General features: G+C 49.3%; 6 protein-coding genes and 1 non-coding gene across 7 annotated transcripts; 3 read left to right on the forward strand and 4 right to left on the reverse strand.

Annotated features, from left to right (window-relative positions):
• Nucleotides 1–1,575: 1,575 nt before the first annotated feature.
• On the forward strand, nt 1,576–1,923 carry AKAW2_40483S (uncharacterized protein; the record flags this gene model as incomplete). The annotated part of the gene is made up of 1 exon (XM_041688816.1): nt 1,576–1,923. One exon carries the CDS (start codon nt 1,576–1,578, stop codon nt 1,921–1,923), a length of 348 nt encoding a protein of 115 aa, XP_041542563.1.
• Nucleotides 1,924–5,241: 3,318 nt separating this feature from the next.
• On the reverse strand, nt 5,242–6,863 carry MCA1_2 (caspase family protein; the record flags this gene model as incomplete). Its single annotated transcript, XM_041688817.1, has 7 exons — nt 5,242–5,267; nt 5,330–5,499; nt 5,559–5,876; nt 5,925–6,000; nt 6,048–6,458; nt 6,514–6,716; nt 6,772–6,863. 7 exons carry the CDS (start codon nt 6,861–6,863, stop codon nt 5,242–5,244), a joined length of 1,296 nt encoding a protein of 431 aa, XP_041542564.1.
• A 4,534-nt stretch (nt 6,864–11,397) lies between these two features.
• Nucleotides 11,398–13,443, forward strand: fbx15 (F-box domain protein; the record flags this gene model as incomplete). Its single annotated transcript, XM_041688818.1, has 2 exons — nt 11,398–11,562; nt 11,614–13,443. 2 exons carry the CDS (start codon nt 11,398–11,400, stop codon nt 13,441–13,443), a joined length of 1,995 nt encoding a protein of 664 aa, XP_041542565.1.
• Nucleotides 13,444–14,798: 1,355 nt separating this feature from the next.
• On the forward strand, nt 14,799–15,137 carry AKAW2_40486S (uncharacterized protein; the record flags this gene model as incomplete). Its single annotated transcript, XM_041688819.1, has 1 exon — nt 14,799–15,137. One exon carries the CDS (start codon nt 14,799–14,801, stop codon nt 15,135–15,137), a length of 339 nt encoding a protein of 112 aa, XP_041542566.1.
• A 226-nt stretch (nt 15,138–15,363) lies between these two features.
• On the reverse strand, nt 15,364–15,760 carry AKAW2_40487A (uncharacterized protein; the record flags this gene model as incomplete). Its single annotated transcript, XM_041688820.1, has 2 exons — nt 15,364–15,584; nt 15,637–15,760. 2 exons carry the CDS (start codon nt 15,758–15,760, stop codon nt 15,364–15,366), a joined length of 345 nt encoding a protein of 114 aa, XP_041542567.1.
• A 3,261-nt stretch (nt 15,761–19,021) lies between these two features.
• AKAW2_40488A (uncharacterized protein) lies at nt 19,022–19,732 on the reverse strand (the record flags this gene model as incomplete). The annotated part of the gene is made up of 2 exons (XM_041688821.1): nt 19,022–19,508; nt 19,572–19,732. The coding sequence occupies 2 exons, from the start codon at nt 19,730–19,732 to the stop codon at nt 19,022–19,024; spliced, it is 648 nt and encodes a 215-aa protein (XP_041542568.1).
• Nucleotides 19,733–22,088: 2,356 nt separating this feature from the next.
• On the reverse strand, nt 22,089–22,160 carry AKAW2_t40010A. The gene has a single exon. It is a non-coding gene; the product is annotated as a tRNA-Gln (tRNA).
• Between the last annotated feature and the right edge of the window lie 2 nt (nt 22,161–22,162).

Genomic DNA, 22,162 nt, shown 5'->3' on the forward strand with positions numbered 1-22,162 from the left:
GGGGATGACGCGGCGATTGAGGCGTCCACCAACGAAATCCAGCAGAGGGTTGACAGGTTGATGGCTAGCATTCAGCTGTTTCTATGGATAGATATCAAGATGAAACATGCATTGGAGCATCGCTTGTGCAGCGCCTGCGTATGGGGGGTTATGCCGTTATGGATCAATACGTACGCGGATGATGCACACGATTGCGGCCCATGGACCCATGCTCCACGACAACGACTCACTAGTAATATCATCCCACCGGACACTGCGGGTTAACCAACGCGATACAATTGGGGCTGAGCTCTCTTTTGTGTATGTTTGTATGTATGTTTGGAAAAGGCAAGTGTGTCGGTTATTGTTACTCGGTAGGCATCAATAATGAGAGACAGTCCGGTCGGAATGGCGAGATTTTGGTCCACTACTGCTTCCTGCTTGCATACTGGGAAGTACTTAAGTATGGATGGTAAAGCTTCCGTATTGGAGACCTGCAGGATACATTCGTACGAAGTGCATACATGCATAGTGACATAATTCCATGGGTTAATGGGGTCATTGAACGGGGGGGAGACCCCCTAAGAGAGTCAGAATACAACAGCCAGAGTAGGCACTGACTCTGCTTTTTTCTTTTTTTTCCCTTTTTCTTCCTCTCTCGTAAAGCAGTAAATAACAATAATAATCTGTGTAAAACCCACGGGCTGCACTATGACCCAGAAAGGGCCAGAACTAACGGGCTTAGCGTGGAGGTGCAGAGCCAGCCACATTGCCCGTTGCCTGCAAGGTGAAACACCATCCACTCCAACCATCTCCATCCACCAGCTTTGACGAATCAGATGCAGTCACTAGTGCTGAATCGGGGCTGGGACATGATCTCATCGGGTCCTCACGGCTACTGCGGGTGGGTCCGGACACGGGCATGTGCGTAGCATTGCACAGGGATTGGCCTGCGATGTAGGCGTGACTCCGTTCCGCTCGTAACTGACTTTGGCCTAGGAGGGAAGGTCTGAGGTTTCTAGCGAGCTCCCACTCCCTCGCTAACTTACTCGTATAGTGCTTACTATCCCCGAAACAGTAACATCTCAAAGCCAAGAAATTTAAGGAAATGAGCTTCAAGGGTGTGCCCCCCTGTTCATGAATCGCTCCGGGGAAATTGGCAATCTTGCATTTACCCTGAAAAACATAAAAAGTTCTTTTATACGCTTCGTGGTTGGCTGGTTTAATATCGGCTGGGGGGACGTCGTCCTGAACCCGAAGCAGCGGCTGCTGGCGTCCCATGGGAAAAGCCAACTGGGGCCATGTCTGAATGCATTTACCAATGGCAGCTGGCCAAGCTGCCACGGCAGCCAGCTGGACATTTTTTTCACCCAACTTTAATGGCCTCGATCAGCCGTGGTTCGCCGATCACGGCACCTTATTGACATGATATCTGCGGCTCAATGGAACCGCAGTACCATAGTATTGTGAAATAAGTAATTATCATTGTTACTTGTTTTGATTATACGTGGTTTCCATGGACTCCGATGGTGTGATTACCAATTTTCTGTGCCTCTGTTGCGAGAGTCGCTACAGCTTCCTTTGCTCTTTCAATTAATGCAGTCTAGAGACGGTAAGTGCCATGAGCGCTGGTCATTCCTTACTCAACTCGGAAACCAACTCCGGCTCCGATTGAGCTTGGATCGCATGCAGCACAAAATGGTGGACACTAATTCTGTTCTCTGCTTCTCACACAGCCTGCCTTTCATCGCCTCCGAGTCATGGAGTCCGCGCAAGCACCACCTCAGCCATCACGCCTTTTCCGATGTCTCACCTGCATCAATACCAAGCTTTGTCATTTTGCGAGGATCGCTGGTCAGAGTTTTTTCCAGCCAGTGGACTCGGGCAGATCAACCGAGCGGTCATGTTGGGTTCTTTTTCCCGAAAATACGGAATGATTTTTGACACGACATTGGTTTGTTGTCACCAGGCAGAAGTATACTTTACCTCCAGCCAGCCGGCCAGCTAGCCAGCTAGTCTCGTCTTACGGCTATGCAATGTGCCGTACAGCCACCGCTCCGGATCTCCACCTTAGTCAACGCTTCTAATGCGCATCTTCCGACCTCCGATGGAGTCTTGAACAAAGCGCAGGAGCGAATGACGCGTTACTTGTTTCGCATCGCACACAATCCCGTATATCAAGTGGCGAGATCACTTTTAAGTCCTGTGGGTTGTGACCGACCTCGGATCTGGCCTGGCCCGTCATGCTCCATACCCTCGCGAGTCGCAACAAGAGCTACGGGTTGTTTACAAATCTCGGATCTAGCCACGATCCCGCCTGTGTGGATCAGATGGGTCACACTGATATTGCACACTGCACAGTACCAAGCATCGATTGCGATTGATTTCGGACTGCTCCGATTGTTTTTGTGGGCTAACTAGTGAACTTAGTTCTTCTATCCTGCGGTTGAAGATGCTCTGGAATATGTCTGATCCAATATGCTCATTGTTGGCAAGAATGCAGCAATAGACCTCAAGCGCACTGAAGGCTAGTGAATGATGCAGCAACAATTGGTAACCGTTGTCTTGACTCATCGCTTCTGTTTTTGAGAGAATGCAGACCAGAAGCACATAATCTGCCGCAGCATCCAGCCACTTTCACTTCTCTACGGAGGCAGCTAGAGCTTCAATTGGGCATGTTTGACGACCCAGAGTGCATGGCATTATCAAACGAACCATTCTACGAGCCGTCATTCTAGACACGGCATACCGAATCTAAGATGAGAAGGTCGGACCCTGCGAGCCAAGTCCAGTCCGCACGAACATACTACCTCGCCAGCCAAGAGATTATATTACCCTTATCCACAAGCTAAGTACAGGAACCATTGCAGAGATTTACCGGCACACTGTACTCCACCAAACAGCCGCAAGCACAGCTCTTTCGCGAGAACTGATCTATCCTGATGAGAGAAGCTCACCGCAATCGAGATCTAAATGCATACTATTCTTGGTGGGTTTGTACTACATCGCCTAACCAAGTATTTACCCTCGATGTTACCTCTACCCCATCCTTCGTCCAACCAACAACCAACATAGCAAACAAAACCCCTCAACGCTCAGCCATCTCATCATCTCATTTCATCTGAGATTTTCTAGCGTTATACAACAGCGCAGATCACGCACCAGCCTTACTTACTCAGAAGACCCCACCCGGCCCAGCCACGGACGATATCGAGTCAGATACAGTGGAGTCCAATTTGCATCTGATAGATTAAGCAGTCGAGACTAGATACTACGTGCCGAAAATTCCGATATTTTCCAGCCCCTATAGTAGTTAATTACTAGTCAGTTAAATACTACCTAAGGTACCAGCGCGTGCAAATTCTTCACATTCCCCTATCCCGTAAATTAGACTAGATGGTTAGTTCATAGTAATTATATGAAATGAGGACCCGGAAAACCCGACCCCACCCTTCCTTCCCACTGAGTAAGACGAACATCAGCCCGACGGCAACACAACCCACTGAACAAACACCCTTTGCCAAGAGAAACAGACTGAAACAGGGGGGGCCGGGGCGGAAATTGCTGGCATTATGTATGTATGTATGTATCTTACCTCTGTAATTCTTCATACTCAAATTACCTCGTATGGAAATACACAGAGATCAATCAAGCACAGGGCAACCAAGATATACTACATAGTATATGATTGTTGATCATTAATCATCTATTTATCTAGTATTTATTCATTCATCTGTAAGGCTGTATATATATTGTCTGCCTGTACCCCAATAACTCGAAGAATTACATGTACCTTTAAATACTACAAAGGGAGTAGTAAAAGTAGGCAGATATGCATAAATTTCCGAGCGGGAGGGGATATTCTGAACCTAGTATTAACTTAACTGCTACTGCTACTGCTACTGCTGTAACGGATTTGAAGCACTATGTACGTCAACAATACATTAACAAACTGGCATATACATGCATACAAAAACACCAAATATAGAGTTTATTGCTATATATACCTGAATCAGACATGAATGTCTTAGACATTGATGATGATGATGATGGGAAGTGATACCCTGCCACAATATGCTAGTGCTTATAGTGATATAGTTGGGTAGATGGGTCAGGTGTTGAGCTGGGGGATTGATATTGTAGGCTGATATTGTTGTAGTATATAGGTTAGTGCTTAGTAGTGATTAACTTGGTAGCTAATCATTGAACGCTTACAGTACTTCTTCTTCGCTTACTATAGACACAAGTTCAGCTTGATCCATTACACCTATAACATAGTATAGTATGATATATATTGTAAAGTCTATAGTAGAATATACCACATAGTATCTCTGACATACACCACACCACACCACCACTTAAACATACAAATAAACAACGTAGTAGTATATTCCACCACTACTTCAGCACATTCCCCAACCCAACAACTACTACTAGTACAAAGAACCCCCTCCCCCTTTCTCGTAAAGTAAGCAAGTACTACTACCAACACGGCACCCCCCAAATATAACCTATCATATGAATCTCCTGACTGCGGAGTACTTTATACCCGCTTACTCAGATATTTGCACCCCAGACATGACAGATCTCAAGCAAGGCGTGCCCGAATCCCCCCTCCCCCCCCAAAAAAGGGGGTATATAGTACCTAGATCGATAATTTAATCAGGATCTGTTCATTTCTCTTAGGTAATATTATTGGCGTTTAACCAATTATTAGTTGGGGTATGGGGAATATTGACATTAATATATACCAAGTAGATATGTACGTGTGTGTGTGTATGTGATTTGAGGTTGAGTGGGGATTATTAATTGTTAGGATCATGATCTCATGGACGTGGGAGGATTGGTATGTGAATAGATGTTTGTTCATTGCTGGTATACCGGGAAGGTGAAGAGGGTGAAATAATGAAGCTGTATGGTATATGGTTGTTGTGCTGTCTAAGGGTGATACCTATCTACAACTGCCAAGGAGCTATTTCTGAGTCTGAGAAATGTGGCTTGGTATGTGTTGGTGGCGTAGCTGAAGTGTTTTGAACTTCAGACAGGTAAGGAGCACAGTAACTTTATCGCATCAATAGTGTTCGGAGTTATTTAATCCCCGTGGTTTCATTGTGTACAGTAAATATGTAATACCTCGTTCATTCAATACTGTCATGATCATAATGAAAAATTCCGAAACTCCATAGTTTGGGAATTATATATGCACATGTAAAATATGAACCAAAAAGCATCAGTCGCTATGCATCGTGTTGCGTGATCGTCTCACATCACAAAAAGCAAATTGGTATCTACCGGGCAATCAGTGAGTCAATGTCCGTCCTCGGAGGAACTAGTGATGCATTGCACCTACCTAATGGATGACTGCAGCTCAGCTGCGGCTTCTGCGAATACTTCCCCTCCAGTTCATTGCGAATCGAGTTCAGCAATTGCAGGTAGCTTTGGTTGGGTCGTTGCTGCAAGGTCTTGATGAATGCCCAGCTCAGGGCTCCCCGGGCTTCACCGTCTTGGAATGTGTCCGCACTGTAGATAAATGGTTAGTAAGAGAACTAGAATCGAATAGGATAGGTAGGGCTACTTACGAGGTTTGGGTGTCCTTGGAGCCGGAGAACATGACCACATCGGCGGGCGAGGTCTTGGTCATGACGGTCCGTTGGCGCGCGGTGTCGCCGTTGGCAGCCTTCTTGAAAAAGCCGATAGCAGTTTGCGCGACACTGCTGAGATCGCCTTTTCCGTAGGAGTTGATGGCACTGAATAGGTCCATCGCTGCTTCCTTGGCCAGGTTGGGTTCCTTCAGGATACCTTGCGTGGAATAGACATAAGGGAGATCGAGAGCGGTTCCGGAGTGGCAAGAGTCGAAAATCGCGGTTAGACGGACACCGGGGCGTAATGGACGAACCCTGAACCATCAGTATCGACAACGAAATAGAACACAAAGGGTGGCTTACATGATGGCGTGCATGTCATCGTCCACGATATGTCCTGCGGTGCGGTAGTCGAGCGGGTAGATAACATCATCGTAGCCTGAGATGTCAGTTACAGTCTTCTCAAGTCATTTGGGTGCGTCTTACCATCTTCCTCGTCACCATCAAGATCGGGTGTACGACCACCGTGTCCCGAAAAGTGGATAAATAGAGAGTCGTTGGGCTGCGCGTCCTTCACCAGCCATTGCATGGCCCTGAGGATGTTGGCCTTGTTCGGTATACTCATCGGGTTCTTCTGATCATCTGTGAGGATGACCATGTCCTCCCTGCGATATCCATACTTCTGGTTCAGGAACGTTGACATGTTCGTAACATCGTTGATACACCCGCGCAGCTGGTTCGGCTGCCCGATGTAATTGATACCAATTAGGAGGGCCTTACGCCGACCGGTACAGTTGGAATACTGGAAGCGGTAATTGGATGGGGCGCCCCTGCCAAAGTGCTGCGAATCCTGAGGCGGACGGGGCGGGAGGTTCTGACCCCATGACGGCGAGTGGTCTACATGAAGTTAGTATGGGTTGAGTCGCATTTTGTTAAGGAAGAGCTCTCTTACTGTGATAAGACCGTTGATGAGGTGAGGACGACTGAGGTGGCGGCGTAGGGGTATGGTGCTGGCCGTAGTAAGGGGAAGGTGCCGGAGACGGGTAACTACCAGGAGGAGGATAGTAGTGAGACGGCGGGGGGCCGGGGGGCGGTGAGTAATGAGAAGTCGGAGGCGGGCCTGGGGGAGGTTGGTATTGCGCGTTGGATGAGTATCTGGAGAGGCCGGTTAGGAGGTAATTCGCGCAAACAGTGTTCCTGAAAGGCTTACGGGTAAGGATAGGATGATGGTGGGGGTTGTCCCCACGATTGTTGCCGAGGGTAGTCACCAGACCAACCCTGGTGGGAGTGGTGGTAGTACATCAATTACGGCGTGGGAAATGAAACGGACGGGTGAGGGAAAGCGTGCCGTGAGCGGGAGGAGTCGCAATAGCAATTAAATATAACTTCAGCGAAGACCGAGCGTGGTATCAGAGTAAGCGACGAGGGGAAGTGGTGGTCTGTGTGTTTGTGCGGAGATACCAGACACTCGATAGGGAAACAGTGGGGGATGGTGGTCGAGAACCAGTCCACCGGGTGTACGCTGAAGAACTTGGGGCAGAATCCTGGGACTAGTCTGGAGATATGAAGAGCACGCGAGGATCCCGGATGACTCTATTGCAAGAAAAGAAAAGAAAAGGAAAGGGGAGCGAAGGGGGAGAAAAACGGTGAACGGGTGGGATTTAAAGCAGGATGAATTGGATTCCCTGGCCCGTCACAGGGCTGGCTGATGGCCCGTTCTCCACTGCCGGTGTTGGGTAGTGATTGGCTCGGTGATGGCTGTGTGGGTCGTGCACGAGGCGTAGGGCAGAAAGAAAGGTTGGAAATGGCTGTGGGAGTCGTGGCATTCGAGGGGTTCGGCTTTATCGGCATCTCCTGATGCCCCCCTTCTTGAGTCCTCGTAATCTGCTGCTTACAATATCCAAGAGGCTCTCGAGATGACAGAAGGCACTTAGCCTCCATTCTGGATGTTTCGATGCATGCACATACACATACACACCACACTCTCCTCATCGTCTTCATCTTTTTGAGGTCGTTGCACCTGACCAACCACCTGGTCGGTTTCGTTGCCGATCCATCACAATTTTAATGCGACTGAAGGCAGAAATACTAAAACCTAGTAATCATATGGGCCCTCTTACGTTGCCCTGGGCCCGATAAGGAACCCGCCAGGACGAATCTGCGGTCACAGCTCATCGTCTTCCATGGAACCACCGCCTCCAGGTCCTCCCCGCTTGTCCATTCGGGGCAACTTTCCGGAATGTTCGCTGCAGCCCTCTTTTAGGCACCAGCCAATCCCCTTGAAATGTCGCCCAGCAAGTTTGCCCGCCAATGCTGGTCATGCTGGGCGGTGTCTCCCTACATGCGTTGCTGATAGGTCTGCACTGCCCCCAGGCTATGTAGTGTTTGCAAGCGGGTAGGGCGATCAATAAATGTGCTGTGCAAACTTGACCGGGCGTTGAAGATCTGGGGTCACTTGGGCAAACGTGACCAATCCATTAGAGAAAAATTGGGGCACTGGAGTGGCGCGGGGCATTAGTGTGAAGTAGATATGCAGAGTACTAAGTAGTCGGTAACTAAGTCTCTTTGCATCATCATCATCATCATCATCATCATCATCATCATCATCATCATCATCATCATCATCATCATCATCAACTGCTCTGGTTGCACTATTGCCGATTCTTTCGGTCGGTCTTTCAGTTAGTTCTGCAGGATCATCCTGATCGGTGAGCCGTGGTGGTTAGACAAGCATGGTTTTATACATCTCTGCACCACAGTTATGCTCTGGCGGTGTCACCTGACGCCAGAGAATGCTGTCATCCGGACATGACACTCGTCAAGTCTGCATATCCCTGGCATCCTGGTGTCGCCAGTTTACGCAATCCTCACCACGGGTAGAGTACAGTCAGCTTGGCACCGCACAACCTTGAGTACCTTTGAACTGCTCACATGCGTCCCTTTTATTCTTCTGCTTGTCTCTTGGGGCATGCTCTCTTTCCCAGCAATTTGAGCCAGGTGCTTTGTTAGCCGTGTCGAAGCAATTCAGCCATTATGCATTCAACAGGGCACTAGGTGTGTAAACCTAACAGCAATACATGAGGTCGAGCCCCGCCAAATGAATTCTATCGCCAAGGCAAATGATGTCTTAACCCGACGTCAGTTCTACCGGACCAAGGAAGACTATCCCCTACGGAGCCTTTAAATAACCTGGTCGGCCTACAACTCATCGACACGCTGACTGTTGCTCTCTCTCAGCCTAACTGACCTTGACTCCGCACCTTGATCATCGGCTAGCCTTGCCTCTCGTGACCGCATCTTGGCGCTTGACCACAATCAGCATGGCGTGCGCCCTTCACAGCAACAACAACAGTCATCAAACGGAGCAAGCAGCAGCAATGCTCACCTCATTCGCCCGGACTTCCATGGATCCAGGATCCATGAGGTCCGCATGCACTGTGCCATCCCTTGGCCGGCCGATATGCGCACCGTCGGCCCCCAAGTCAAGTCTTGCGATCAGCGAGCATCGTGAGATTGTGCTTTGCGGAATAAGCCGCAGCGATCGTCCACGATGACGGCAGCAATGTATAGATCACAATCACCCCCGCAGTCACAGAGAAAACAAAAAACATGGCAAGTGCTTATCTCGACCGGCATATATCCTATTGGCAGCACAACATGCCACGGACCAGGCGTTGTTGCACGTTTGGGGCAATCGACAAGGCTATTAGCAAGCAAGCAAGTACTGCCGCATCATCTCGACCACAAGTGCTTACCCATCAAGGGTCCAGAACACCATCATTCCCTGCTTGTTTGATGTGGTCCAAACGTGCAGCTCGGGGCTCCGTGCGTTCTCCCTTGAGGGTGCTCGGTACCTGTTTCAGGCTATCCGGGCCTGTTACGCAGATTCGAGGCAGTGCAAGCGGGGTTGATGCATGCCACGGGATGCCCCGGCCTTATCACCAGAATAGCACCGGGAGCCTGCTCCCAGTATGACAACGGCCATTGGAGTGACAATTGACGCTCTGATCATCGCAAAGTGGGATTGGAGGAGGATCAGGAGTTTGCTGATGAGTGAAGGATCTTCGTACGGAAATGCAGGATGACCCTGACGTAGCTCCGAAATACGGTTATCACCCGACCAAGATGACCAATGGCCCCTATGCGCGATATACCCACCGGTGGTTGCCGACGGGGTAATGGAAGGAAGGGGCCGCACTAGTAGTTTGAGAGAATGATTAGATATCACCGCAGCCTCACGGGGGTTATCCGCCTGAGGCATCAGTTAATAAACCGATTCAGCCGCAAAGCGTTGCGACTCGCCACCATTGGGTCTTTGCCATTTGATTTGAGAGGGGGGAGGTTTCATTTCAGCCTTCATATTTCAGCCTCCTCTTTGCAGACTAATTTAGCTCAAGGTTTCGTGTTGAGATTTCAAACCCACCGAAGAAGGGAATTCCGTGACCGGGTTGGGCGATCGGGAGATGGGAGGCACGCGGCTCCGCAGGTGACTTGAGATGGAGGCTTTTGAGGCTGCGAATTGATGGCAGCCGCGCAGGTCCGATGGGATGATGGCATTTTATCCGAAATCAGTTAGTCTAGTAAGTAGTAGTACACAGCTAGTACTACTCCGTAGTCCCCAGTCGTCCCCAGTCACTTCCAGCCCGCCGCCTCCCTTGCGTAACTTCTTTCGCCTTCCAATCCCCTTCAATCATCAGGGCTCCTTTAATTAATACTACGCCTTGGCCACGGCTGCGTCTCCATCCGGCTGGGCAGTTGAGCCTCCAAATATTTTTTGTTTTGGTTTTTCTTTTGTTTTGTTTTTGTTACTGCCTGTCTGACTTGGCCTCTCTTGAGAGTCTAGTCCGATTGCCAACTCCGAAGGGGGCAAAAAGAGGTGTGCCGTTTCTACGGTCGGTCATTGCTAAAATTAGCGTGGGACCAGCTGGTAGAAGTAGTGGTAGTAGTGATAGTAGTAACAATGCCACTGCCTAAACAGTGGCAGTCAAGTTCAGTCAGTCGCACGGCTCACTCGAATGCAGCCTTGCCCAGGTTGTTCCCTGGTAACGCGCCGAAAAAGAACTTTCATTCCCACTTGAGGCTCTCCTTCCCCCAATTCAAACTAATCGTCTCATCATTCCCCGTTTTGGGTTTACCGCTTGACCGCCCCTCTCCTCGTCAAGCTAGCTGAATGTGAGTCGCTGCTGATGCCTGTCTCGCGGACTGTCGCACTGTGCCGCTTGGACTATCGAGTACGGAATAGCTAGGCTTATGATCCATTCCTCCTCCTGCCTCTCCGATGGTATGCTTCCCGCGTCCCTGAGGACCAATGATGTTGCTTCTCGGACCCAATATCCCACTTTTCTTTCCATTCTTTCGCCCCTCCGGCGTATCCAATGTAAAGCTTACTCTGGAACAACAGAGCCGCATCATGAAGTCTACTAGTTAAACCATGGCAGCTGTTCAACAGCTCCCCTATCCAGTCGCGTCCATGTGTCCAGTGCATGGCTGTTTGTTGTCTAAAGTGTTGTCCCACTAAACCTTATTTTCTTTCAATGTGGATCGCTGTATTCCCTACCAACACTCTCTGTATACTATCTGGCCGCCTCCGATCAACAGTGAATACAAGTACCAACATTCACGTTCGGGCACTAACATCTCACTGATCGACTGACGTTGTGTTTAACCATACGTGGGCTCATCTGCGCCATTATTCCTATCGATTCTCATATTCTCACCCATATTGGTGTCTCGTCGATGGTATAAGTGCGGTGTGGCAGTGCGCGCATCCTTTCCCTCTTCCTCCTCCTCCTTCTCCTCCGCTCTCCATATAGGGTGCGCAGCTCTGCCATTCGCCATGGTCACATCTGGAATGGTCAGAAATCTGGACTGCATCCCTTATGATGTATTCTATCAAGTGGCCTCTACCCTCGACTGTCACGACCTCATTCATCTTAGCCGCGTTAACCGAGCATTAAATCATTTGGTGCAAAATGAATCAATTGCGCGTAAAACGATTCAAGTAAGTGGCACCGCAGTGTTTGTAAATTGGGGTTTGTACTGACTGTTCTAGAATGATTTACTGCACACAAAGGAAGGACAAGAGGCAGACCAGGCCAAGTCTGGATATCGCAGAGCTCTTGGGCGCCTATTCGACATCAAGGAATCAGTCGCAACGGCACAGCCGTACTCTGCTTCCATTCTGGCTTATGCGAGCTCCTTCATCTACAGTGAAGGCTGTCTCAGCTACATCTACAACGATGAAATCCGTGTCCTAGATGTGCACGGTGCCGGCCAAGTTGAGCAGGTGTTGAACATCCACAATGTTCTATCCCGGGCTATCCAAGGGTGCAATCCACAGACAGATACGTTCCAGGTCTGCCTCATGTACTACAGTAACTGGGTTCTGGCATTCACAGTGGAGTTTGTAGACAGGCCTGAAGCTTGGCTTCTGGTAGTGGACATGCGCCGCAAAGTGAACAACAAGAAATGTGGTCGGCTACGTCTCCTGACAAGGCTCCAACACACACGACGATTATTCGTTCGACACAATGGCTCCTATCTATACTATGGGACGCACACCGCAGTGGGTGATCGTGGCTATTCACAATGGGCGATTCATTGTGCGGATCTCAAGATAAGCCAGCACCTGACGGAAAAGCCAACTGTGCTGGAAAACTTCGCCGGCAGCGAGATTGGTCAGACCGTATGCTTTGAAGTTCATCAGGACCATCTCTACGCAGTGTCTACACTCGTGGACTTCGAAGCGGAGGAAGTCGATTGGACTTCGTACTACGTGTGGCTTTGCATTCCCCCCAAATCTAACGCTGCCAAACGATTCATCACGCCCAACCGTACTTGGCGTCGTCAGCATCGTGAAGGCCCGATCAATGACACCTGGTCAGATCTCACGCTGCGTCAGGATGAGGCAACCAAGCGACTGATGATTCTCGAATGCCGCCGGGAATGGCGCGATGGCCGGAGTGAAAATGCACGCACATATTACATGCAGCCTTTGCCGTCCCCAGCCGAAGCCACTCAGAGTAAACAGCAAGGCTTGGATTCCACACCCAACGCAACGCCCGTCACCCTCCCTGACGAACCTCTTACCAGAACCCTCGACTCCACCAGCAAACCCAATTACGAACCCCCGCGTAAGCGTCTACGCCGACATTTCCACCAGGAATACGCACACGGTGCGGAACCGGCCCAACGACATGACTACATTCTTGCCAAAACCAAGTTTCGCAGCTACAACCTCTCCGCTTCGACGTTTGTCGATCTGGTCAATGACCCCTCCCCGGACACGCCCGGCAGCTTCATCCCGCATGACCGACTCCGTGTGCGCACGGTATCACGCAAACGCAAATGTCCCATTGACGAGAACGGGGACGAAGGCGAACCCGGCCTGCTCTTCCGTCCCGAACTCAGCGATGCGGATGGCCAGCCGATTGAGCACAGCGAAGAACGCTACGCCTCACGCGGGGTCCGTCTGTGGCCTCCCGACAACGCCCCGCGGGAATTAACTCAGCTCCTCTGCCCATCGAAGCGCTGTGGCCCCGTTCAGGCAGCCGCCGACGAACGGTCCCTCGTGTACTCGGTCGATCAGGATGGCCTGGAAGGGACCGGACATCAGGCGATCGTGCTGATCAATTTCGACCCGTCGCTACGCCTGCCTGGCTTACAGAGCATGAATCTCACCCGTGGTGGAGCAGGTGCCCTGCCAGCGGACGAGCGCGATGCCCCAGTGGCCATGGAGCGACCGGCCATCGGAGATATCGGACGCGAACGAGTGGGCGTGCACACATGTATCGGCAGTCGAAAGGCGAACCAACCGGTGCCATCTGTCCGTGAGGAACAGGCCCTGTATCTTTCTATTCGACGGGGGTATTGGCTTCGGTAAGGGTGTGATGAGTGTGAGTTGAGTTGCACTGCCCTGGCACCGGACGAGGCTGTGCAAGGGTGTTTTCTTATTACCGGTACGTGCCTAGTTAGCTAGCAAGTGGGTTTTACCTCTTGTCTGAGACAGGGGTGGAAACACACACACGCACCACCACCATCACCAAACATACCATAATATCCTAGAATAGATGATCTAAATGATAATGAATGAAAAAAAATTACTATAAGCTCACTAGTGTGGTGTGCGTGCGCGTATATCATGATTATTCTTATTGTAGGGTGGTTAGGGTCGTGTGTGCCGGGTGAGTGAGCTGATCGGATCGGATCGTCAGCTGTCAGCTTACTATCTTCTTACTTGACTGGTCTTATTCTGACCACTTGGCTGGAACTAGTCGCGTCGTGGCACGCAATTGATTCAATTCGTGTATTCGTCTAATTCCTTGGCTAGAAGGGAAAAAGAAAAATAAGAAGGTCCTGACAAAGATACCTGCAGGAAGGATCCGAGTTCGAACAGACAGACCACACAACCGAACGGATTCAAGGCCCTACTTTTTACACCTCGCACCGGTTTCTTATGAGGGACCGTTATCCATACCATTTAGAGTAATGTAAGCACTTATCTATACCACTTAAGGTAAGCTGTACGTTGAACGAATGGGGATGAGGTATTAAGTACCGGTGGGGAGTGGATACTAAACGGCTTGTCTCAGGATCCTTATGGGGTCAAATGATGGTGTGGGATGGATCTATTCGATCCTAGTGCATGTCTACTACGTAGTAGATACTATAGTAGTTTGTCATTTACCGACGGTAAAGATCTTGTTACAGATATAGTATTATTAGCTAGATGGGGTTCAGACTTGTGGATTTGTCAGGTAGCTTACTTTCCTGCGGAATTCTGTCCGTTGCATAGGGCATGTTGACTCGTATGTCTGACTCGTATGCGTCAGGTGATTGGGGCTCCTTTCGACTTTCTGCTGGGGTTTATGTCTTTCTTCCTTCTTGGCCGTCGGGGACACAGGCCCGTTGTGATTACTATCGGTCTTAGAGCGACTTCTCGTAATCTGGTCTTGAGGACTGGCTCGCTGATACATTTGAATGATGTCTCCATTGCATGAAAGAGTACTAACGAGGATGTGTCTTGTTGCAGTCTGCTAACATTCTATATCTTTTTCTTTTTTCCTAGGCTCCCTTTGAACGCCATACCTCCTATTTCCTAGCGGTTGTCATCAAGGAAGACTGTAAGTCAATCACTCCCCATCCATCCCCCGAAGCTGGGGAAACCGCTGCTCCAACTCATTTGACCGTGCTTTCCATTTAGGATATTCTTTGGTACCAACGCGACTAACTCGCCAAATGCACGCAATTCCAGTTCCCATGCCAAAAGCCCAGAACCCCAAGAACGCAATTGGGAACACGGCAGGGAACGTTCCCGTCAAGAGAGCAGATCTAGCCCCGCCAACCTATGATGCCACGCCACCAGTCCAGCTTGACAGGAACATTCTCTTGTGCGATTCGTCAATAGCAAACTCGAGGGTCTGTAGGCGAGACGCGCACACGAAAAGCAGCAGTCATCGCAGGATGTCTTTTTCATCAGGGTCTGGCAGGATCATACAGGCAAGTCGGATGGTGAAGTCGGAACAGTTCCACCAGATCGAGTCATATCTTCCCCATGCTGTTCGCAGGGGTTTATAGACTAATCGATTCGCTTTGATCAGCTCTGGTAGGTGGCATGAAGGTCAGAGGGGCGGGGTGTTGACTTACACGACTCAATTATTGCTTCGTTGTCGTAAGTGACCAACCCGATCTCAACGATTCCATCTATGCTCCGAATCTTCTCCTCTCCCCAGCAGACGCCACCACCTTCCTCGTCAGTTATATTGGGGCCGACAAGCTCGAAGAATGATCCGTGTTGGAATTTCTACAGCAGGTCCGTTGTTCCATCCATCCAAACCGCCTCTGGCACCAAGCAAACGGCAAAATGACGCATGAATCCGGGTGGTTCTGGAAGGGACCCAGTCTGGTTTCTGTTCCGGTAATTTCTGGGAGAGTCGCTTTCAATCCCTATGGCATCCTTGATTGCCTTGTAAGATCTGCCCGACTTTACTGTCACAGCGAGGACGACACGTTTGCACCAGGCATCTGTGAGAATGAGAACCATATCATCAAACTGAAGTTAGAGGGAGGAACATACTTCGCGCCTGTCCATCATGATCGTGGCTGGTCTGTTGCTCGCAGGTAAACCATTGCTTGATAGCCCTGAATGCAGCCACCACAAAGCCATAGACTTCCAAGGTGGCTTCACGAACCTCTTTCATGACAGCCACCACCAGTGGGCGGACTTTCGCAGCAATTCCAACCGTCCCTGCCCTTATAGCTTCCAAGATGACTCTGAGAAGCGTTAGGATACGTCTCCAAGAGGCTGAGCGCTGAGAAACAAACTGCCAGCACAAGGCACTGGCCTTCCCTTTCAGCCACCGAAATGTCTGTACCGAAACGTTTCTGATTAATATCCATCCAGCGATTATGGATAGTACAGCAGTAGACAAGAAGTTGAGGATGACCTTGACTCCGTCAAGCCTCACTGCGCCTGCCAAGAAGATCAGAAGGAGGATTTCAGGACGTGTGTATATCCTGGTCATTTCACTTTTTGGGTTGAACAACGACGGGTTCAGGAGGCAGGTATATCGAGTGCAACTGTCCGAGAAATATCAAGCGTGGGATGGGAAAAAAGAGGAGGAAATAGCATGCCTGTGACATGAACGGGCTATATTCAGTTGCTCACTGCAGTGATCTAACTGATTGGCATTGTTCAATTGGCGAGAATCTCGACCACCCAGAGCCTCATCGCTTTCCTCTGAGAGTCACAGCCTTCGCCACCATCGGATCTCTTCTCGGTTTTGCCTTAACTCCGATATCCGGTCGGGGGTATTGAGTCGAGGTTATGTCGAATCATAAGATAGTAAGTTTGTTGGTCATTGAGCCCTGGGGCTCAGCGCCTACGAGCGTTTACCCAGCGACGCATCCTATCCAATCAATCCGACATATGAGATGTAGCAATCCAGCTTCATTGGCCATGAAATCCCCGTTGGATTGTGTCTATATATACCGATAAAAACTCCGTCAAGATGATTCAGTTGGTTCGGTTGATCGATTGCTAGGTCGGTTGTTGAAAGTCGTCGGTCAACCGGGCCTCAAATACGCCAATGTCTGTTTTCCGGCAACCTTCCATACTTCCAAATGTATTCTAAGTCTTCTGATGCGCCTCACTTGTTATTGGGCCGTATTAATTCAATACCTCAGGTGCCGTGTTGCCGATTATCTGCTGGCTATACACCTTTTTCCATTCTACTAACTCCTGCCACCCGCGCAACAATGAAACGCCTCATCAGCACAGGAGTCTCTGTACGACAATAAAAGTGATCATCTGTACTAATAACACAAAAAATAGCTTTCTTACCGGATTATAACTTATTATATGATACTGGATACAGTAATGGTTACACCGGGACTTGGGGTTTCCGGTCATATCGGCCTTGTGGAGTATAGAATGCAACTTGCACTGCTGCGGCTGATCGAAACAGGCAAGTTGATTTATTTTATTATATTTTTTTTTACCCCTTTTCTTTATTCACTGTAATTTATCATCTAGTAATTCTCCCGTCTTTGCTTATTTTCTTCTATCTAAATTCATCCAGACATTTGTTTCGGTGACTGACAGATTGGCTGCTTACTCCCTCCCCCCCCCCCCCCCATGTAAGATATTAGACGCATTGGCGAAGTCGTGCACGTGCACGATAAGGTGATTGATTGCCGTAAAACCTCGACGTTCAGCAAAAAGGGAACGGCCAGCTCCTGTCTGGTAGAGAGAAGAGCAACCCGGCACCGGCGCAGAAGAAGTTTATCGTTCTGTGGCCGCCACCGGTGTTGCGATCCGCCAGGTTGATCCTCGTCGAATTCCATGTCGTCGTCGACGCGGCTCCTCGGTGTGGTAGGGCGACGAGGTGGAGTGACATTTGCGTCGTTGGACTCGCTAGCGGTGTCATCTGCATCGCTGTCGTTAGCAGTGTCGGTGCGAGAAGGTGGAGCGACATTCGTGTTGTGTCGGTCTCGTTAGTGGTGTCGTTCGCATAGTCGGTTTCATTCGCCGTGTCGTTGGCGTATCAAGAGCCTTGACGGGAAGTCGATGCTTCTTGGCTAAGGAAATAGCATGTAAAAGAGGGATATTTTTATAAGGAGAGTGAGGAGCTGCGCCGTCAGCTTTGGTAAAACCTGCTGCAGCTCAGGTATATATCCCTTCCTTGTTATATGCTCCCAATTGTATAGCTCAGATCACCGTCCAACTCTGCCCTGGTAAACTCTTCGAAGGTCTTGGTCAACTTGAAATTATTCCCAAGTGAAACAGTTAGCTTGGAATTCCATCTAATATCTGACTCCTTACTATGCTAGGAAGTTTGTCGTCTAGCCAGTAAGTAAGTTTGTTGCGTGTTTTAATCTCGACAAACTTGGGCGCTTGCGAAGGTAGGTTCGTCCCACGATGCGAGATGTTGTATAAGTAGCCAGTTACTTTTTGGGAGCAGGCCGCCACAGTGTCTTCTCTTCTCTCCTTCTTCGTTTGTATCCTCTGATTTTTCTTCTAACGCGAATATTGCAGAAGTTGGTTGAGAAACTGTATGTTGCTTTGTATTGTCTTTCCGCTTCCGTGAGGGTGACACCCGTCCAGTGTACCAGAAACAGGTATTGTATCGATAATTATATGACGTGCGGCATGATCATGGGCTTTTGAGGACTATGACTCTGCGATGTGAGACCTGGTCAGATATGTTTTATTTGGCGCATCTAGACTAGAATTCTGAGCCACCAGGCTCAGGTGCGCGCGTAAGACGCTAGGCCGTCACGCTGCGATTGGAAATGAGAAGAGCGTTGGTATCGGATTGATATTGCCTAGGATTATTATAACGCATTAGTTCAGTTGCAAGGACACAGTGAACAGGCAGGGATACTACTAACCTTCTCCAGAATGGTGGGAGCCACTGGCACCTCTTCTAGACTGGGGAAACCGAAGCCGAAAGTTTCCACGTGAACAAATGCCCATTGTATAGTATATATGACATGGTGTCCATGTTCTGTGAAGCGTACAGAGCAGATCTTCTAGGATGTATATAGACAGCGCTTGATTCTAGATTGCTGTCCCTCGAAGACCTTTTCAGCGCTCTTCCAGGTTTATCCGGCCAAGGCAGGTTTGGCCCAGTGAAATGCGATTACTTCTTCCCGATATGGACAACCCGTGCCACTTCTTCCTGATTGTACATACCATCCCTGTGCCAGCCGTTTTTGTCGCCAATGTGCTGGACTAGGGATATTTGCCTTTGTAAGTACGCACCCCCGTGGTGAGAACGCATAGTGGCAAGCGAGGCGCACGGCCTGTCAGGATCCTGCCTGGTGCGCTTCAGGCAATGATCCTCTGGCTGCCTAACTCATAGACTATCCAGTAAAAGACTAGAATTCTGAGTCAACAGACTCAGAACGCGCATCACTTATAAACTTCAATTCACTATCTTTCGTGGTCATGTGACAGTTCATCGCACGGCCGTCGTGTCCATTGTTCCCCCGGCGCCCTGGATGTCCTCGGCGGTTAACTTCTCCAACGCGCCCCCAACGCCCTTGAGCCGCTGGGTCAGGCCATTGTACATGAGATCATGATCCTCCTGGACGGCCGGCGGATAGCGTAGCTTCACTGTTCCGACCTTGATCGGAGGGATCTCGCCGCCGATCACACAGACCCTCTGGCCGTCTATGTCCATGCGCTCACCCATGTCCCGACGGAGACAGATGAGCGGCATGATCGCCTTCAGGACATAGTGGCCGGCGCGTGCCTCCAAGTGACCTTTTCGGATCAACTTCACAAAACGGTTTGGCGATAACAGAAAAAGAGGGGCCGGCTCTGTTGTTTCCTGGGCGGCATACTGCTGGTACTCCTCGTTTCCTGAGCCCGGTGAGGCGGCCGCAATATCGTCCCACTCTTCCTTGTAGAGGATTGTTAGGAACCCACAGATGTCTATCACTCTGTTAATCATGGGGGTCGCGGTTAGAAACCACTGTCGCGGGACCCCAAGGCGTGCTACTGACTGATGGACACGAGTGGATATTGTTTTCAACATATGGCCTTCATCAGCCACCACTCGGCCAAAGAGACCCGCAGCCATACAGTGGGAAGAATTTTGCGAGGACAACTCCTTCTTCTTCTCTTCTTCGGCGCTTTGGCAGTTTTCAGGGGCCTGAGTTCTCATAAAGGCAGAAGCCTTGACCCGTCATCTTCATCCCACCGTCACACAAGAAGGTTATCATATCTCAGTTGTTCTGGAGACTGGGCTTTTGTCTTCCTTGTGTCCGGGGAAGACCGGGCAAAGTGTCGAAAGCCATGTCAGATGGCGGGCTTGTGACTTCAATAATAGTTTCTGCGATGCCAATGTTTGGACACTCATAACAGACCTACGAAATAGGTAGTTGTTCGGTATGGAGTCGACGTTATCTCCAACTGAAGAAGGCGAGGCCGCACCCATCATTGCTGCTGGAGAAGAGTAGACCAGACAGCGTTTATAGTGGATGTGACTTTTCCACCATTATATAGGTTAAGTTCCGCGACGTTCGTGCTTCTTTAGGCTGAAGCCGAAAATTAGTATACAGAACTGACGGTTGTCAGAGACACTAGCAGCCTGGGCGAAGCAAACCACAATCGGCTGCCGTAGTTGGTACCCATCTTCGGTACCGTTCTCGTGTTGACGATGCGAATTTGTAATCTGGTTTTGTCAAGGATATTGCATGTCTTTTTGTTGGGAGCTTTTCCGTTTTCGTCAGCATTTGTGTTCCTCTAGGCTGCTTCAAGAAACGTGCTAGTTCCGACTGGTGCCATATGCAGCGGGCGGAGCCAGACCCCAAAGGACCACAATCGGCTGCCGTAGATGGTACCCTTCTGCTTGTATCTCTATATGGTGGTACAGACGGTGGCAGGTCTGGATCGATTAAGAGGGCTGTATCTCTTTCTGTTGAGAAGACTTTTAAGGTCTCTCAACATCACCGTGTCTCTCTAGGCTGAAGCCAGAGATGTATATGTATTCGTCGGGTTTTAGACGTCCTAGCATGCTGAGACAGAGAAACCGCGATTGGATGCCGCAGATAGCACCTCTCTATCCTTCCGTGTCTTTGTTAAATGATACAGACTGATATCCCAGGTCTGGATCGATCAGTGCTGCATCTCTTTGTTGAGGACTTCCTTGTGCTTTCTCAACACCTGCATCCCTCTAGGCTGAAGCTAGGCGTCTGTATAGATTTGACGGAGCTCAGATGTACTAGCGGCTTTGGTGAAGCAGCCCCGATCGGCTACCCCAGATGCCATCCCTTTTTCATCTGTATATTTTATGATGAGACAACGTTATTCCGGTTGTCTCCTGCAGCACCTCTTTCGCTAAGAGCTCTGTTGTGAAGCCAGAGATGGGATATATAAATCCGACAGGACTCAGAAGCAGTGAGCTAAGTCCGACAGACCAACCGACCACAATCGGCTGCCTTAGATGGCACCCTTTGTCATCTGCATCTTTCTATGATGATACAACGGTGGATCTGGCCATCCCAAAAGTATTGTGTGTCCCTTCGTCGAGAGTCTCTCGTGCTGGGGAATCTGGATAGTGTTAGACGTGATCTTGATGGAGTGTGGAGAAGTAGAACAAGGAATATCGACATACCATAAACGATCCAGCCCACCGCTGTTTAGCTTCCTCGCTGCCGAATTTGCAGGCCCCTGTCTGGACATATATACCTAGTATGAAGTAGGATATGCTATTGCCTACAAGCGACAAGGGTCCGTAGTACAGCTCAATCATGTTTCGAACGTGTTGCTAAGTAGATCAAAACGATATATGGATGGCCATTCAGCAGATGGACTGACTCGAATGTTTCAACATATAGTCTTAGAAGATATAGTTAAACAACATGCTATATTATAGTTGATAGTATAATATAATGTAGTAATGATGATAGTAAGACTAGTAGCTGTTTGGATATAGGAAAAAGAGAAGGAGAGAAAGGGGTTGGCACCAGGTTTATATATACCTTCTCACGTGAGCCGTCATTCAATGCTTCTTCGTGAATATAGCATCATGTTGATACCCTATCTTAAGCGAAGGCACAATTAGCAGTAATTTGAGGAGAGTGACATACAATATTCAATCTCTTAAGGGAAGTGACGGGTTCACTGTGCAATATTCCAGATGCACCCGTGAATTTGGCTGCTACTATATTGCCGGATTCACGCGTCTCGAGGACGGTGTGATTCACCACGCATGCTGGTGAATTCAGGAAGCAATGGCAAGCGAAGCTATACAAACCCTAACGCACTGCAGCATTACAATGATAATATATGTACTTCTTGCAATTTGTAGTGAAAAAATACGTTACTTGCATTGCCAGCGAAGAGTTGTATCATTCACATCGAAAGCGTCCTCCAGGCGTCCAAAACGGGAACAAAAAGCCAAACCTGATGTAGTCAAGCAAAAATGCAACCACATTGCAAGGAAATAGGCAGTTACGCTGATCGCAGTTTCGATAATCAGAAGAAAGTGATATGGAAGGACAAAAAAGAAAAAGAGAAGGTCGTGCCCGGGATCGAACCGGGATTGCTGGAATCAGAATCCAGAGTGATAACCATTACACTACACAACCGA

Source organism: Aspergillus luchuensis, chromosome 4 (assembly GCF_016861625.1).
Source record: "Aspergillus luchuensis IFO 4308 DNA, chromosome 4, nearly complete sequence".
Classification (NCBI taxonomy): Eukaryota; Fungi; Ascomycota; class Eurotiomycetes; order Eurotiales; family Aspergillaceae; genus Aspergillus; species Aspergillus luchuensis.